Genomic DNA, 17,480 nt, shown 5'->3' on the forward strand with positions numbered 1-17,480 from the left:
TAGCTGTTCTGAATGAAATCTGAATGAAATAGAAATACATACTATAGTTATGATTGGCCTAAAGCTTTTGCGTATATTAAAATGTAACGCCTCTTATCCCTTTAGGTAATGATTCTAAGGAATTATTGTATGCCGAGACAAATGAATTAGATATACCACGGAATTTGTTACAGTATATATAAAAACACGAAGTCTTTATTTCTTGTCATACGACTTATCTTCACATGTCGTACAGTTGTAGTTTTATTAAACTAGAAAAAAAGTAATTATGTAAATGTTAACGCTACCATGACAATTTTTTAGCATTTAATAACTTTGGTTGCACGATCTATGCACAACACAGTTTCAGATAACGGGCCAATCAACAGAGTTCCATACTATTACATTGTAGATCAAAAGAAAGATTTTTTATGCGCGATTCCCCCCCCCCCCCCTTTTTTTTTTAACACGTGGAAAACACGTGAATTTGAAAGAAGTCTACTTGATTTTCATCAAATCAATAAACTGATTTTTAATGATTTATTTCCCTATCTAGTAATCAATAACCTTCAATGGCCCATGAAGTATGTTGATTTTATCGAAACATTTAATGTTTGCACTAATACTATAACCCTTTCAGTATCAGCCAATCAGATTACGACTTATCTGCTTCCGGTAAGAGGTAAACAACTTTTGGTTATTTTTATCTCAGCATCATTTTCTGTTGCAATATTGATATTAACGAACAAGTGTCATTTCTTTTAACATGTACAGAAACAGTGTAAGTATTCAAAGCTTTTACAGAACTTTTCAGTATTCTTACAAGAATGTTTTTAAAAATACTGCTACCCACTCTTCAGCAGCTCAGTGTAAGCTTGAATAAGGTAACCCAAGATTCCTCTGATTTGTACCCCATCTTTTATATGGCATAAAAGCGGGGGTAAGGGTCAGAGGAATATCGGATTATTTTTTAATTAACTTGTCAACTTACAACTTAATCATTTTGGTAAGGCACACATTTAACATGATTTAATTCATACATGTTAATTAACTCAATTGAACCAAGAGCAACACTAGTACTGTAGTTAGTCCACAGAAGTTTGAAATTTTATCAATAAAGTCAATAAAATTCACTGGATTGACCAAGCCATGAGCTATGCGTTCGCATAGCTATGCTATTGTTTAGTTAATACCTGCTGCCTTGATTTTAAACTTTTTAATCAACCTTGTGAAATAAAGAACAATTGTTTATATCAACAAATATTTTTAAAAATCTTATAGAGAAAAAAGGGCATGGTGCAATTAAAAAGGGCATGGCACCAGCCTAAAAGGTCATGGCGTGACGCCATGCTAGTTTGCTTTAGATTTAACACTACTTTTATCATCTGAGAATTGGAAATAAGTATACATATCATTTTAAATACAGATGTATTCCATGAAAATTGGCAATTGACAGAAAAATTTGAGGGGAATAAAAATCATTCCCCAAAATCATGTCCCTGAGATTTTCTAATTCTCTCTGTTTTGAGAGCCTTATTATAGTGACATCACAATGTAACCAACAGCTATGTCACAGCCTGCTACAAATACGTAGCATAGTTTAGTAACATATGACTTAGTGAATTAAAGACAGCCTGGCACTATTATGACGTAATATATTTCAATGGCAGTATCCTGATGCACCAGGTTACCACAACATGGAGAGCCACACACGAGTAACATATCGCCGTAATCCTGGATTCTTGGAGAGGATCGGTCAGAGTCTGATCGGTATTCTGGTGGGGATCGTCCTGCTGATAGTAGCGTCATGTCTGTTGTTTTGGAATGAGGTAACATTACATTACGTGACATTTAATGGAAAAACAATGTATCTCGCACTTTGGGGAAGGGGGGGGGGGGTATTTGAAATGTTTTCATGATACATTGTACAACTTGGAGCATGCAAATGATTTGCAGGAGGTTTGCATCTTGATTTCCAATTCATGTCATGCCTATCCAGTTGACAAGTTTAAGATATTTTGCATTATTTACATGCAGTCAAAATTAGTGTAGCTAGAACTAATCATGGCAACAAACTCAGCCTTCACTGTAGAGTTCCTCCCCTTTCTGTGTTAAATCCTTGCTGTAGAATTTCTAAAACAGGTTGTCACAAAAAATCAACAATAAGTACCATTAGCATGTAAATCACCCACAATGACAATTGAGACTGTTAACTGACAAGTTTGAATACACAGGTATGTATGTCTTATGCAGGATTATTTAGCAAACTCTCTATCTACTGTTTTAATTAACTCTCATTATATTTCAACCCAAGCCATCATATGTGAAGTTGTGGTATAGGATTATACTTTTTTTACACCTGTACAGTTTAGATATAGAAATGAACTTGTATAATAGGTATTTCATTTATCAGGCCCCGGGGTTATAAACCTTATACCGTACTTGTCCTTAAACTTTTAATTCTGAGTACATTTTTTTAAATGGGTATTGAATTGTGTGTTTCAGGGGAGAGCAGTAAAAACTGCCAAGTCTCTAGATGAGGGACTGAGCAAAGTTTTGGTTCGGGAAAATGTGTTTGGAATCAACACTAACGATGATGGAGCCTTGATCTACTTCACAGGAGAGCTGTCAACAGGGAAGGTAAGCTGTCCATAACAAGATGTCATATTAAATACGCAACAGTTTGATTACCCAGCTTTTGCTACATTTTGCATGCATGCGTCTTTTCACTTTCACTGGGGCAGAAAATTGTATATATAGTAAACACACAGATTACAAATGACTAAAACATAAAATCATGAATGATTTGGATCATTGCTTGCCAAATATGCCTAAATTATCAGCATTAAAAAATAATTTTTTTTTTTAGTGTTATTATTTTTATTATTATTTCCTGTACATATGTAAATTGATATATAAAAATTGAAATACTGTATAAGTGGAAATTTTAGCGAGACACAAATTTAGCGATTTTCCCATAAAATGAGTACATTGTATATATATTTAGCGAGAGCTAATATTCCTGACTTTAGAATTCCAGGAAAGATAACTATTACCTCTGATATGGAATAAATTGTTAGTGATATTCAATTTTAGCGACCTCATCACTCTCACTTATGATGCCAAAATTAAATCCTTCCTAAAAATTCTGCTTATTCAGTATTACTGACTCGATGAAATCAATGCACAGATTCCCCGACACTTGTTGTATTCTTTGTTTAGATGTATCTGTTATCAGGGTTAATTACAAGGGCTTGTTTGAAATAAAACAATAATCATACCTTTTAACGACATGTATTTATATTAACTTCTTGATTTTGATGGGAATGGTGTGCTTAAAAAATCCAGTGTGAATTGATGGTACAAGTGTCAATTGTTAGATTTATCTCCAGGGATTATCATAATCACGAATTTGTATACTTGTATGTTTGGTATGCATGCCTACTTATATTGTTTATCGATATCCTTCCAGCAACCATTGGTTGATGACCTCCATCATGTGACAGTGAATGCAGTCAAACTACAGAGAACGGTGGAAATGTATCAATGGGTGGAGACAGAAACTAAAAGGTCAGAGGGCAAAGGTTACAAGTGTATATTTAGATATTTAATTGTCTAAATCCAAGGTAAATGAATAAAGAGACCCACGGTAAATTAGATGTGGTATGTTTTAATCAGGATTGTTTGTCATGTACTAATAGGGTTATAACTGGAGAGTGGTTATGCACCAGGGTTATAACCATAGGCATACTCACAGACTGACAACATGTGATATGTCGCCTGACTAAAAAGGCAATAATTATTTTCATTATCCTGCAGAATTATTTCCCTGTGAATTGAACATGGACTTCATCTTGTGAGACTGTTGTCACCTGCATGTGACCAGTTTGGGTTTTTTTTTCACTTGGTAGATTCAGGAACAGAATGACTATGCTGTTGTTTATCTAGGTTGAATCATTGATCATGAAAATCCAGTAAAGGGCATGTCAAAATAAAACCTTAGGTAAAATAGGATGAATGCAGTGGTTTTGAAACCATCAATACTAAGATTGTTTCTGCCAAAATTTCCTTCAGACACAATGGACTGGAAATGGCAGCAGGACATTTCGTTGTCTGCACTGGTAGAATTACTAAAATGTCTGGCGTGCTCAGATCTTATGGATTTCATATATATCTACATAACAAGTTTATTTTCTATATAAAAACAGATTTCACCTGTATACATAACAGTATGCGTACAAATAGTCCATTGTTATTTATGTACAAATAGTCCATTGTTATTTATGTACAAATAGTCCAGTGTTATTTATGTACAAATAGTCCATTGTTATTTATGTACAATAGTCCATTGTTATTTATGTACAAATAGTCCATTCTTATTTATGTATGATAGAGCTATGAAATACACGAGTATCTAAATAATTTCTGAACAACCCTCATATTGACAGAACAGGAGAATATGTTTGTCCTGAATTAAAAGATCTAGATGTTTTAACCCTTGACTACACTGTATTAAAGATATCAACTCATTTTATATTTTAGATAGACTATAAGTATAAATCTGAGGGATTTTTTGTATCTGTAAAATATTATTTGTTTTGTATACAGGGAGTACAATGAAGGCGGCCAGACGAGGACAGAAACCACATACTCATATGGTAAGTATTACATCAGAAACCACATAGTATTACACCAGAAACCACATAGTATTACATCAGAAACCACATAGTATTACACCAGAAACCACATAGTATTTCACCAGAAACCACATACTCATATGGTAAGTATTACATCAGAAACCACATAGTATTACACCAGAAACCACATAGTATTACATCAGAAACCACATAGTATTACACCAGAAACCACATAGTATTACACCAGAAACCACATAGTATTACACCAGAAACCACATAGTATTACATCAGAAACCACATAGTATTACACCAGAAACCACATAGTATTACACCAGAAACCACATAGTATACACCAGAAACCACATAGTATTACACCAAAAACCACATAGTATTACATCAGAAACCACATAGTATTACACCAGAAACCACATAGTATTTCACCAGAAACCACATACTCATATGGTAAGTATTACATCAGAAACCACATAGTATTACACCAGAAACCACATAGTATTACATCAGAAACCACATAGTATTACATCAGAAACCACATAGTATTACACCAGAAACCACATAGTATTACACCAGAAACTACATAGTATTACATCAGAAACTACATAGTATTACATCAGAAACCACATAGTATTTCACCAGAAACCACATACCGGTACTCATATAATGAGTATTACACCAGAAACCACACCCCCATACAACATAGTATTGTACCAGAAAACCCACACTCACATGACATAGTATTACACTAGAAAACACACTCATATGACATAGTATTATACCAGAAACAACATACTCATATGGTAAGTATTACGCCAGAAAACACAATCATACTCATATGATAAGTCATGTAGACAAACCGGAAAACACATACTCATATGATAAGTCACAAATATAGATAAACAAGAAATACATACTTAAATATGTTAAGTTATGTAGACAAACCTGAAATTATGTACTGATATGAGAAATCAAGAACAAATAAAAAAGATAAAAATATCTAATATATAGTGATGTTAATTTTTGTAAAATTAGAATTAACTTTGTGCAGAGAGGTATACTTTTTATAACAGCACAAAAATTATGTTTAATATGAAGAAAAGTTTGTGTTTTCTTGTGCTGTATTGTTCTTCCAGTCCCAGAGTATAACACAATCACAAGAGCAGTGTTTTTTAATTTTTTCAGATTTGGAGTGGAGATCAAATGTGGTGAACAGTGATTCCTTTGATAACCCAGTCAACCACAAAAACCCAAGGTAAGGGACAACCCAGTCAACCACAAAAACCCAATCAACCACAAAACCCAAGGTAAGGACAACCCAGTCAACCACAGAAACCCAAGGTAAGAACAACCCAGTCAACCACAAAACCCCAAGGTAAGGGACAACCCAGTCAACCACAAAAACCCAATGAACCACAAAAACCCAAGGTAAGGGACAACCCAGTCAACCACAAAACCCCAAGGTAAGGGACAACCCAGTCAACCACAAAAACCCAATGAACCACAAAAACCCAAGGTAAGGACAACCCAGTCAAACACAAAAACCCAAGGTAAGGGACAACCCAGTCAAACACAAAAACCCAATGAACCACAAAAACCCAAGGTAAGGGAACACTAGTCAACCACAAAAACCCAAGGTAAGGGACAACCCAGTCAACCACAAAAACCCAAGGTAAGGGAACATTAGTCAACCACAAAAACCCAAGGTAAGGGACAACCCAGTCAACCACAAAAACCCAAGGTAGGGAACACTAGTCAACCACAAAAACCCAAGGTAAGGGACAACCCAGTCAACCACAAAAACTCAAGGTAAGGACAACCCAGTCAACCACAAAAACCCAAGGTAAGGGACAACCCAGTCAACCACAAAAACCCAAGGTAAGAACAACACAGTCAACCACAAAAACCCAAGGTAAGGACAGCCCAGTCAAACACAAAAACCCAAGGTAAGGGAACACTAGTCAACCACAAAAACCCAAGGTAAGGGACAACCCAGTCAACCACAAAAACCCAAGGTAGGGAACACTAGTCAACCACAAAAACCCAAGGTAAGGAACAACCCAGTCAACCACAAAAACTCAAGGTAAAGACAACCCAGTCAACCACAAAACTCCAAGGTAAAGACAACCCAGTCAACCACAAAAACCCAAGGTAAGGACTACCCGGTCAATCACGAAAACCCAAGGTAAGGACTACCCGGTCAATCACGAAAACCCAAGGTAAGGTTTTTGTCCAAATTGCACATCTTTTGCCTTTTTGACATACATTCTTGTCAGTTACACATCAACATGTCTTTCATAATTAAATTATTTCATGCTGATTTGAGAATCTCTTTAAACGTGTAACGAGCCACCTTAATTGTGTTGTGAAACTGTCAACTGCCCCGTAAGATTTGTTAAAAAATTCCAGATTGGTGTCAGAAAAACATGGCAGGCATATTTTGTATGAATACTGAATTTGTACATTTAATATTATTGTTTCATCGTTTGTCTTAAAAACTGTCCTAGCTGTCCACCTCTTCATTACTACACAATCTACATGTAAGTACTTTTCCACCAAGCATTAGATTTCACATTGAATATATGATGTTGTAGGAGTTTCCCAGTGGAATCGAAAACCCAGGTAGCTAGTCCTGTACATGTGGGAATCTATCATCTCTCTAATGGTGAGTCTGACAGAAAAGCGCTCCAATAATATCAGTCACTATATAATTTATAATTCTATGTTATACTAATTACTGACTTTTCTTGGGGAAATATCAATCCAAGAAACATGATATTAGGTAATAGTGTAATTAATAAAGCATAATATTTAACTGATATTACCTGATTAACTAATATTAACTGAAGTCAAGGTCAATATTATATCTTTATGGATTGATAATTCCTTATATTAACCAAAATAAAGTCATTGATTGTTTTATTGGATGGAGATATATTTACTTTTGAATTTCCTGTAAGATCATCCCAACAAACTGTAAAACTCTAATACTTATCTCGACTATGTGACATCACCATGCCAAATAATAAGATTTTACGTCGACACAATGAACAATGAGGTTTATGTCACTATGCTGGACTATAACCGATGTCATATGATTCAGAATGTAGCCATGACAATTTCATGGGAGGACGTGAGGGTGATATAACAATCCAAAGACTGCTCGCATTTGCTTACAGGGATTTATCTAAATAAATTTTCCTGGTTACAACCAATTAAATTGCAGCAGTTTATCTGGTCGTATGAGTTGTGCATTTTGTGACTAATGTGTATTACATGTATAACAAATCGAATGAAGAATTGTTTTATGCCTTATTTTAATGGACGAAGAAATGAAATGGGATAATCTAGTATTAGGCTATTTCTACTTCATGCAATTACATGTACCTTAAGTAGGCAAACATTACAAGTAGACTTTGTGTACTAGTAGAGTTATGTAACCAGGATAATTGACCAGTTATTTCATTGGAAAAACACTCAATCTAAATATTGTTTTTTTATATCAAAGTTACAGTTGTGTATGTGACATTGTCAAATTATACAATTCCGGTGATATTCTCCTTATTCATAATAAAGTACAGAAGAAAAATTCTCCTACAGCAAATAGCACATTCTAACTTAAAGAGGTTCGCACCTGACATTTGGAGTAATGTCAATTTTTTGGGAACCATATTATTATACCCCCCGCAACAAGTTGTGGGGGGGTATACTGGAATCGGGTTGTCCGTCTGTCTGTCCGTCCGTCTGTAGACGCAATGGTTTCCGGGCTCTAAAGCGTTATCCTTTCCACCTACAGTCACCATATCGTACATATGGACTACCCATGGGATGAAGATGTTCCCTGTTGATTTTGGGGTCAAAAGGTCAAAGGTCACGCGCACTGGACATCGAAGTAGCAATATGGTTTCCGGGCTCTAAAGCGTTATCCTTTCCACCTACAGTCACCATATCCTACATATGGACTACCCATGGGATGAAGATGTTCCCTATCGATTTTGGGGTCAAAAGGTCAAAGGTCAAGCACACTGGACATCGAAGTAGCAATATGGTTTCCGGGCTCTAAAGCGTTATCCTTTCCACCTACAGTCACCATATCATACATATGGACTACCCATGCGATTTTGGGGTCAAAAGGTCAAAGGTCATGTGCACTGGACATCGAAGTAGCAATATGGTTTGGTTTGTCATGCCATTTGTTTTTTACACTCAGAAAAGAGGTAGTTTATACCTATTACCAACACCCTTTGGGAGATTGGGGTAAGCGGGGGGTATTCTTAGTGAGCATTGCTCACAGTACCTCTTGTTTTGCAACTGTTGGTCGGTCTGTAGACCATGTGTTGTCCGCTCAATATCTTTCGACCCCTTTGCATGATAACAACCAAACTTGGTACAGGGGTTGCCCCTGGAGAGTAGATGATCCATATTTTTTTTCAGGTCAAAAGGTCAAGGGTCAATCTACTCTGGACATAGGAATATAATGTCCGCTCAATATCTTGAGAACCCTTTGCTTGAAAGACATCAAACTTGGTACACTGGTACATCCTAAGGAGTAGATGACCCCTATTGATTTTGAGGTCAAAGGTCAAGGGTCAAACTGGGCATAGGAATATACTGACCATTCAATGTCTAGAGAACACTTTGTTTGACAGACATCAAACTTGGTACACCAGTATATCTTCAGAAGAAGATGACACCTATTGATTTTGAGGTCACATAGTCAAAGGTCAAGGGTCAAACTGGACATAGGAATATACTGTCCATTCAATATCTTGAGAACCCTTTGCTTGACAGACATCAAACTTGGTACACCAGTATATCTTCAGAAGAAGATGACACCTATTGATTTTGAGGTCACATGGTTAAAGGTCAAGGGTCAAACTGGACATAGGAATATACTGTCCATTCAATATCTTGAGAACCCTTTGCTTGACAGACATCAAACTTAGTACACTGGTATATCTTCAGGAGAAGATGACCCATATTGATTTTGAGGTCAAAAGTTAATAGTTGAACTGGACATAGTAATATATTGTCTCCTATATTTTAAGAATTATTTGCTTGATTGACACCAAACTTGGTACACTGGTACAGCATATGGAGTAGATGACCCCTGTTGATTTTTAGGTCACATGGTCAATCCACTCTTGACATAGGAAGATATTGTTTGCTGAATATTTTGAATTGATGATACTACTATCATTTAACAGGGTTCGAAATTAACTCATGTCCGTAAGTCCGAGACTAGTAAAAAACGTGTCAGACTAGTGAACTCTCTATAGTACTAGTCCGTATGGACTAGTGAAAATCCAGAAATCAATCTTGAATTGGTAAAGATTTTTAGCAAGATTTGTCTGAGTCTCTTAGATGTTTGAACTTACGGTTGATTACCTGCATGGTCAAGTGTTTGCATGACTATGACAGCCTGATCTTCCTAACACATGGAGTGTGTTCGAGACCGCCGTTCTTCGAACGTGCACAAATTGTCAAATTCCTGCCGATTCCGAACGCCGAGTACACATCATGAGAACGTGTTCTAGGTGCAAGAATTGCAAGTAGTGTGGTCTCAGAACATGCACGTTTGTGCGCACATTTTCTCGACATTCGTGACTCTAACACAGTAGTTCATAACACTATAGCTCATGACTTGGTCAATCGAGTGAATTTTTTTTACTTTATTGATAAAATTTCGAACTCTTGTGACTTTAAGATCTGAGCACCAAAACAACAGGAACGTCGATCTCGAACGCACTTATGGACATTTATAAAAGGATTAACTCGGAGGTTAATATTGTATGCTGAAGATCTTGAATGCGAAATAAAATATGGTGGTCTCTTTTTCTTCTATAGGTGTCAGAAATTGAATTGTTTGCAACTGTGATGTGTTTGATTTGATTAAATACTATTGAATAAAATGAAGATCATTTTATTATATACTGGACGGACTAGTGAAATGCTTTGCTGACTAGTGAACATCAACAGTTACTAGTCCGTACGGACTAGTGCTTGAAAAAGTTAATTTCGAACCCTGTTTAAATGATATGTGTGTATAACCCTTTTCAATTTTGCACCATGGGGGGCATATGTGTTTTACAAACATCTCTTGTTTATTTCTACATTGAAGGAGAATTAGGAAATTAAAAAGAAAAACTGGGATCACAACGCTTGTTATTGAGCTATAGTGTTCTAAATATGACCTTTTTGCATGTAGAATTTATTCAGTTAAACTTGATTTTTCTGTTAGTGTCAACACAAGCAACACAAATCAATCATTACATAAAATTGATACATAATCATGTCCACTAACACTACAGATGAAAAAAGAAATTGATACTAGTAAAGGAAATAAATAATGACCTTTTTGCACTTGATATTCGAAAAACTTCATGATATTAAAATTGAGAGTTTAAAAGGACATATTAGGAGTAATGTCAATTTCTAAAATTTTACATAATTTTCAAGGTCTGGTCTAGTGGGGGTTGGAGATCAAATACATGTATTTTAATTATTGGTGAAAATACTGAATTTTTATACAAAATTTTGAGTAAATTAATTAGAATTTTTTTAAGAATCTGTGTTCTGTTTGGAAAAATATATCAACCAAGTTAATAAATTACAACATTTGAACTAGTTCCAAGTCTCAGCTACCTGCATCATGAATTATACAAAACTGAAATGCACGTATATGAGTATAAAAATAGACAATACATTGGATGAAACAGAAACTGTAATATCATGCAGAATTAGAACTTTTTTATTAGTGAATCCTTCTGCCACAAAATATAGTCCCTCTCAAACCCTTTCAAAATTTGAATTGACACAAAATTTTCAACTGGACAGGGTTTAGCAATAGATGTGTAATATATTTGCACCAATGGGATCAGTATTGAACCAGTAAATACTTAGTTGTAACCAAATGTTTCCAATTAATGTTTGATGAAATTTGGTACAGGATTTCTATAGATTTTCATATTTTGTAAGAAAAATTGAATTAAATTGAAATTTTGTCTGCTTCAGGTCTGGTTGACCAGATAAGCGAGTTTCACCCCATTCCATCGGACATACTGCCTGTACCACAGGAGGGATACCGTGTGTTCAATGGCATGTACTACACGTCACAAAATCCTAGCAGACCCCAGGTAAGCAAGAATTGATTGATCTACCTGTCATGGAATTCCAGTTGACCTGAAGGTAGGCTGGAATTAATCTATCTAATGTCATAGAATCCCACCACACTCCAGGTAAGCAGGGATTAATTTCTCTCCATGTCACAAAAACCCAGCAAATTCCAGGTAAACAGGGATTAATCTATTGACATGTCACAGAATCCTAGCAGACCCAAAGGTACATGTAGGCTGGGATTAATTTATCGAAATGTCACAGAATCCTAGCAGGTCCCAGGTAAACAGAGATTAATCTATCAATATGTCACATAATCCCACCACACTCCAGGTAAACAGGGATTAATGTTTCGACATGTGACAGACAGAATCCTAGCAGACTCAAAGGTAGGCTGGGATTAATGTATCGATATGTCACAGGATCCTAGCAGGTCCCAGGTAAACAGGGATTAATTTATCAATGTGTTAGATAGTGATCATAATTATTATCCTGTATACAAGAACAGAACACATCTAGAAGAAAAATGAATTTTGTAATCTTATTTGTCATAATACTAGTAAAATCTAAATTGTTTGTTATGACAGGCAGGAGACATTCGAATAAGCTACACATATGCTGGTATTAGCGGAGAATCAATGCTTGGGAAACCTGACGTGGTAATGTGCCAGACATTTTCCTATCTAAACCATATGTAACAACAATAAAACACAAAGATATGAAAACAAATAACGAAATTTGAGATTATGAAAATCAATTAATCATGTCAATGGCATGATAAATTACATAAATATTCTTTTTACAATAAATCCAAAAAGTGATCTGATGAATTGGACTTGTAGGTGAGTGTTATTGGCAAGCAGGCAGGGAATACGGTGGTGAGTTATGAATCGGAGTATGGCTACAACCTGCTGTTTCTCTACATGGGAAGACATTCACCTGAGGTATGTGTAGGACATCATAATTAAAATTTTAATTGGATTTTTTTCCTTTGCTTATTCACATATCAATCATTTTTAATGTGTTTTGTTAAAATAGCTCCACTTCATCGGGGAATGAAATGTGTTATTAATCTGTTTTACAAAAAATTAAATTCTGTGGCTGATGTTTCTGATATGTACATGTACGTACAATGCATTTAATGAAACATCCCATTTCATCACATAAAACGAGCTACAGCAGTGGATCTTATATGTACTTTTGTGATTTTGTCACCAGAAATGGAATTCAATGAAAATTGCTCTTATTATATATTTCAGTAATAACACCAGTATTTAATTATTTCAAAAACTTTATAACCCCAAAACACCTGTACGCAAATGTGTAATTTTAGTGATTTTTGAATAATTATTGTCTTGCAAGACAAGAATTCTTCTCTATATATTTATTTACACTAAAAGCGGTTATCTATTACATAGTTTCATTAGGTTTCTCTTGTTTTTATTCAAAATAAATGATTTTATTAGTCATTAATATATATTCCTATGCCATTGAGAGATTTTGAGAGAAGAAAAAAATGGTTGCCATCACTCTTACAGCTAATGCCCCTTTAAATCCAAAAGTGTTTTCTTACAAGAGTTGTTGTTAAGAAGAATGGGTCTTTTGTAGGCTATGTTTGCTACAAGAGAGTTGTTGTTAAGAAGAATGGGTCTTTTGTAGACTATGTTTGCTACAAGAGAGTTGTTGTTAAGAAGAATGGGTCTTTTGTAGGCTATGTCTTTTGTAGGCTATGTCTTTTGTAGGCTATGATTTTTGTAGGCTATGTTTTTTGTAGGCTATGTCTTTTATAGGCTATGTTTTTTGTAGGCTGTTTTTTGTAGGCTATGTTTTTTGTAGGCTATGTCTTTTGTAGGCTATGTCTTTTGTAGGCTATGTCTTTTGTAGGCTATGTCTTTTGTAGGCTATGTCTTGTCTTTTGTAGGCTATGTTTGCTAAGGAACAGCAGAAGAATACGTTGATCTCCTGGGCTGTCAGGTTCGGGGGGTGGCTGTTGATGTTCGTAGGATTTGGCTGTTTGACAAGCATCATCAAAACCCTAGGTATGTTAGAGAGATAGTCATGTAGAGTACATATGTAGAGGTATAAAATTACTACACGTGTAGCACTTAGAATAGGTATGTTAGAGAGATAGTCATGTAGAGTACACATGTAGAGGTATAAAATTACTACACGTGTAGCACTTACAATAGGTATGTTAGAGAGATAGTCATGTAGAGTACACATGTAGAGGTATAAAATTACTACACGTGTAGCACTTAGAATAGGTATGTTAGAGAGATAGTCATGTAGAGTACACATGTAGAGGTATAAAATTACTACACGTGTAGCACTTAGAATAGGTATGTTAGAGAGATAGTCATGTAGAGTACACATGTAGAGGTATAAAATTACTACACGTGTAGCACTTAGAATAGGTATGTTAGAGAGATAGTCATGTAGAGTACACATGTAGAGGTATAAAATTACTACACGTGTAGCACTTAGAATAGGTATGTTAGAGAGATAGTCATGTAGAGTACACATGTAGAGGTATAAAATTACTACACGTGTAGCACTTAGAATAGGTATGTTAGAGAGATAGTCATGTAGAGTACACATGTAGAGGTATAAAATTACTACACGTGTAGCACTTAGAATAGGTATGTTAAAGAGATAGTCATGTAGAGTACACATGTAGAGGTATAAAATTACTACACGTGTAGCACTTACAATATTTTATTGAAGAAAATAAGGCATTTGACAGCTACCAATAGGCATTGTCTATTTCATCCCTGTGAATATAATATTGTTAATGTAGGTCCCGTCCTTTGGAGAGGACTCTCAAATGTCTTTTCTTTTCTTCTAACAATTATTTCATTATAAATGTAAATGAAATCTTTCATTTTTTTCTAACACATGCATTTAATGTTTCGACTTCACATGTGGTCAGCAGACTATTAACATGTTTCTGTACTTTACTTTGTCATTTCCAGTTGACTGGTTCCCCATCGTGCGTGAGCTGGTGGCCATTGGAGTCAACATGATGAACCTTGCCCTCTCCATCAGCCTCTCCCTAACAGTGATTGCTATTGGTTGGATAGCATACCGACCACTGATGGGAATAGCCATCTTAGCAATGGCAGCAACTCCTTTCTTCATGGCTAAATTTAAATCCAGAGGATCGCATGCACATTCATCGTATGACTAGTTCATTCTGTTCCTGTTAGTCTGTTAAAGATTAATATTTTTGATATCCACCAATAATGTCTTTCATTCTAATTCCCTTCGTTTGATTGATTACATTCTTGTACAGTGTGTATTTGGACTGTGTGTCTCTATTTTGTCTCCAAATTCTTGGAAGTCTTGAAACAGTTGTCAACTTTATACTTTGTAGACTAGGCCTCAAGACCATAAACTGAGAATAAACTTGAATAAAGATTTTGATTACCAGGGTATGGTAAGATTTATCTAGCACAGATGTTTAAAAAGCTGCTGGTTTGTAAAAACAAAAAATTAAATGCAAACATACTGAAACTTTTATTTGTTTATACATGTAAAAGTCATTTCAGAAGTAAGTTAGATTTGAAATTTAGACTTAAGTCTATTCTCACTTTATGACCTTGAGGCGTGAACTATCTCTGTTTGGATTGGTGCTTCTTGACCTTTAGATCATTTTGTAATTCATTTGATTGTCTTATGCTTGTTATGGATGGTGATAATAATTATGGTGATAATGCATGGTTGATTTTTTTGTCCAATTGTTACACAAGGGAGAAACAGTTTGTATTTGTTTTTTATCAGAGAGGTTTTTTTTCTTTGATTGTTATCAAGTATTGCATTGTATTAAAACAAATCTCAATTTTTACAGTGTATTGCATAGTAGATTACGCAAATAATATTCCATGGACACTTTTTTTGTTAGCATGTTGCATGCACTTTTAACTTATTTCATGCACTTTTTGTGTAAAAATATTCATCTAGCTCAAACTGAAAGTACAGTATTCACTAGCAAGACATTACTTAATATGGATAGTTATTGTGGGTTATACTTGTATTATATAAGGTAATATATACATGTATTGGTTGTAGTTTCTGTTTTTACTGTAAAACATACTTTTATAAACTGTAATCAAAAAGTTAGTACCTAGATTATACTTAGTAATAACACAATCATGATTTTATAGTACGTTAGTGGAATTTTATATCATAGACAAGTATGTACATCCTCATACATTAGTGTTGCACAGATAAGCACAACAAGGCTAGCTTTAAAAAGTGCTAGAATATAACTACTATAAATATAACTGTTTACTGCATACAGAATGACAGAAGTTCGAGTGGGAAATGTTACCTGTACCGAAGGTTGCTGTAATCATGTTGCACTGTATACAGAGTGATAGAATTTCATGTGGAAAGTGTTATCTGTACTGAAGGTTGCTGTAATCATGTTGCACTGTATACAGAGTGATAGAATTTCATGTGGAAAGTGTTATCTGTACTGAAGGTTGCTGTAATCATGTTGCACTGTATACAGAGTGATAGAATTTCATGTGGAAAGTGTTATCTGTACTGAAGGTTGCTGTAATCATGTTGCACTGTATACAGAGTGATAGAATTTCATGTGGAAAATGTTACCTGTACTGAAGGTTGCTGTAATCATGTTGCACTGTATACAGAGTGACAGAATTTCGCGTGGGAAATGTTACCTGTACTGAAGGTTGCTGTAATCATGCTGACCTGTTTTGTATTTGTGTTGTCTTTTCTCTGACTAGTTTTCCAATTGATATTAATTTCATAAAACTTGATCTCTTGATCTTAATGAAAGTGATAATCACAAGGACTGTAGACTTATATTTCACTGTTGATGTATGTAGTTAGCAATATTTTATAATTTCTTGTTGATACTAGTTAATAGAAAATAAAAGAAATATAAATTATTTATGTAAAGCAGTTGTTTGGTCGTCTGTGTGTACTAGGTTTTGTAGTTAATGTTGTTATGGAATGTACATAGTTGTTTAAAATGATGTAAAGATGAAATGGGTACAATGGCTGATGAAAATTTTATTGAAAGTCAAAATTATAGATATTTGCATCACCCAATATTAGATTTACAGTGGTATTGTACAACTAATTCCTGGAAAAAATAAAATGTAGAGAAAATCTAGAGGAAAACCTGACTAGCAGTCAGACTAAAGCGGCAGGAGGGAAGAACTTACAGAAACATACGTGTAACTAGGTGATGTTCTAAATAAAACAACAGCTTTCTCTTCATTCTTCACTAAAAGTCATCTTGCAGTATTTCATTAGAGCAAACTTGAATCTCCTTTATTGTCAAAATTCAGTCGCACCAACACTATTCTACTAATTATGCAAGGGTGAAGACTCAAATTCAATTATATTCAATAACTGACCTTTTAGGTTGGCATGATGACTGAGAGAATGTCAACCATTGCTTTATCTTATGATTGAATAAGTCAAATCATCAAAATGGGGCATCAGAGTTAATGAAAGGATATCTGGTCTGTCATAGTTGTTTACAGCTAGAGTGCAAGACAAAGTGGACAGTGATTTCATTAGACATCCCCCGCCAAAAAAAAAAACTTTTAAAAAAAGTTATCCAATCGTATCAATTCAGTTTGGGAATCCCCAATTCATTTCTGTAATAAATAAAGTTAATGACTTTAAACCCTTTTTTTCTTTTTTTGGTCAACACTTCAAAGTAGAAAAAGTTATGGCTACATTTGTAACTCCTTACAG

At 34.9% G+C, this 17,480-nt stretch overlaps 1 protein-coding gene across 2 annotated transcripts; it reads left to right on the forward strand.

The window, feature by feature from the left end:
* Positions 1-638: 638 nt before the first annotated feature.
* LOC130048379 (transmembrane protein 43-like) lies at positions 639-16,670 on the forward strand. 2 transcript variants are annotated; one of them, XM_056145032.1, is made up of 13 exons: positions 639-661; positions 1,650-1,808; positions 2,485-2,619; positions 3,452-3,549; positions 4,588-4,637; positions 5,814-5,883; positions 7,223-7,293; positions 11,643-11,764; positions 12,332-12,403; positions 12,587-12,688; positions 13,666-13,783; positions 14,717-14,921; positions 15,118-16,670. In XM_056145032.1, exons 2-13 carry the CDS (start codon positions 1,677-1,679, stop codon positions 15,140-15,142), a joined length of 1,200 nt encoding a protein of 399 aa, XP_056001007.1. In that variant the 5' UTR covers positions 639-661; positions 1,650-1,676; the 3' UTR covers positions 15,143-16,670. The 2 variants fall into 2 exon arrangements, with proteins under 2 accessions (XP_056001007.1, XP_056001006.1); XM_056145031.1 differs by lacking the exon at positions 639-661 and adding an exon at positions 664-760.
* Positions 16,671-17,480: the final 810 nt, after the last annotated feature.

The sequence above is a fragment of the Ostrea edulis genome, chromosome 7 (genome assembly GCF_947568905.1).
Source record: "Ostrea edulis chromosome 7, xbOstEdul1.1, whole genome shotgun sequence".
In the NCBI taxonomy this organism is placed as follows: domain Eukaryota; kingdom Metazoa; phylum Mollusca; class Bivalvia; order Ostreida; family Ostreidae; genus Ostrea; species Ostrea edulis.

What these genes read in the sequence shown, in the direction of transcription:
- LOC130048379 (XM_056145031.1), top strand. An exon ending in AGAAACCACATACTCATATG is followed by an intron (nt 4,638 to 5,813) that starts GTAAGTATTACA and finishes TAATTTTTTCAG; the next exon opens with ATTTGGAGTGGAGATCAAAT. An exon ending in GGATCGCATGCACATTCATC is followed by an intron (nt 14,922 to 15,117) that starts GTATGACTAGTT and finishes TATACTTTGTAG; the next exon opens with ACTAGGCCTCAAGACCATAA.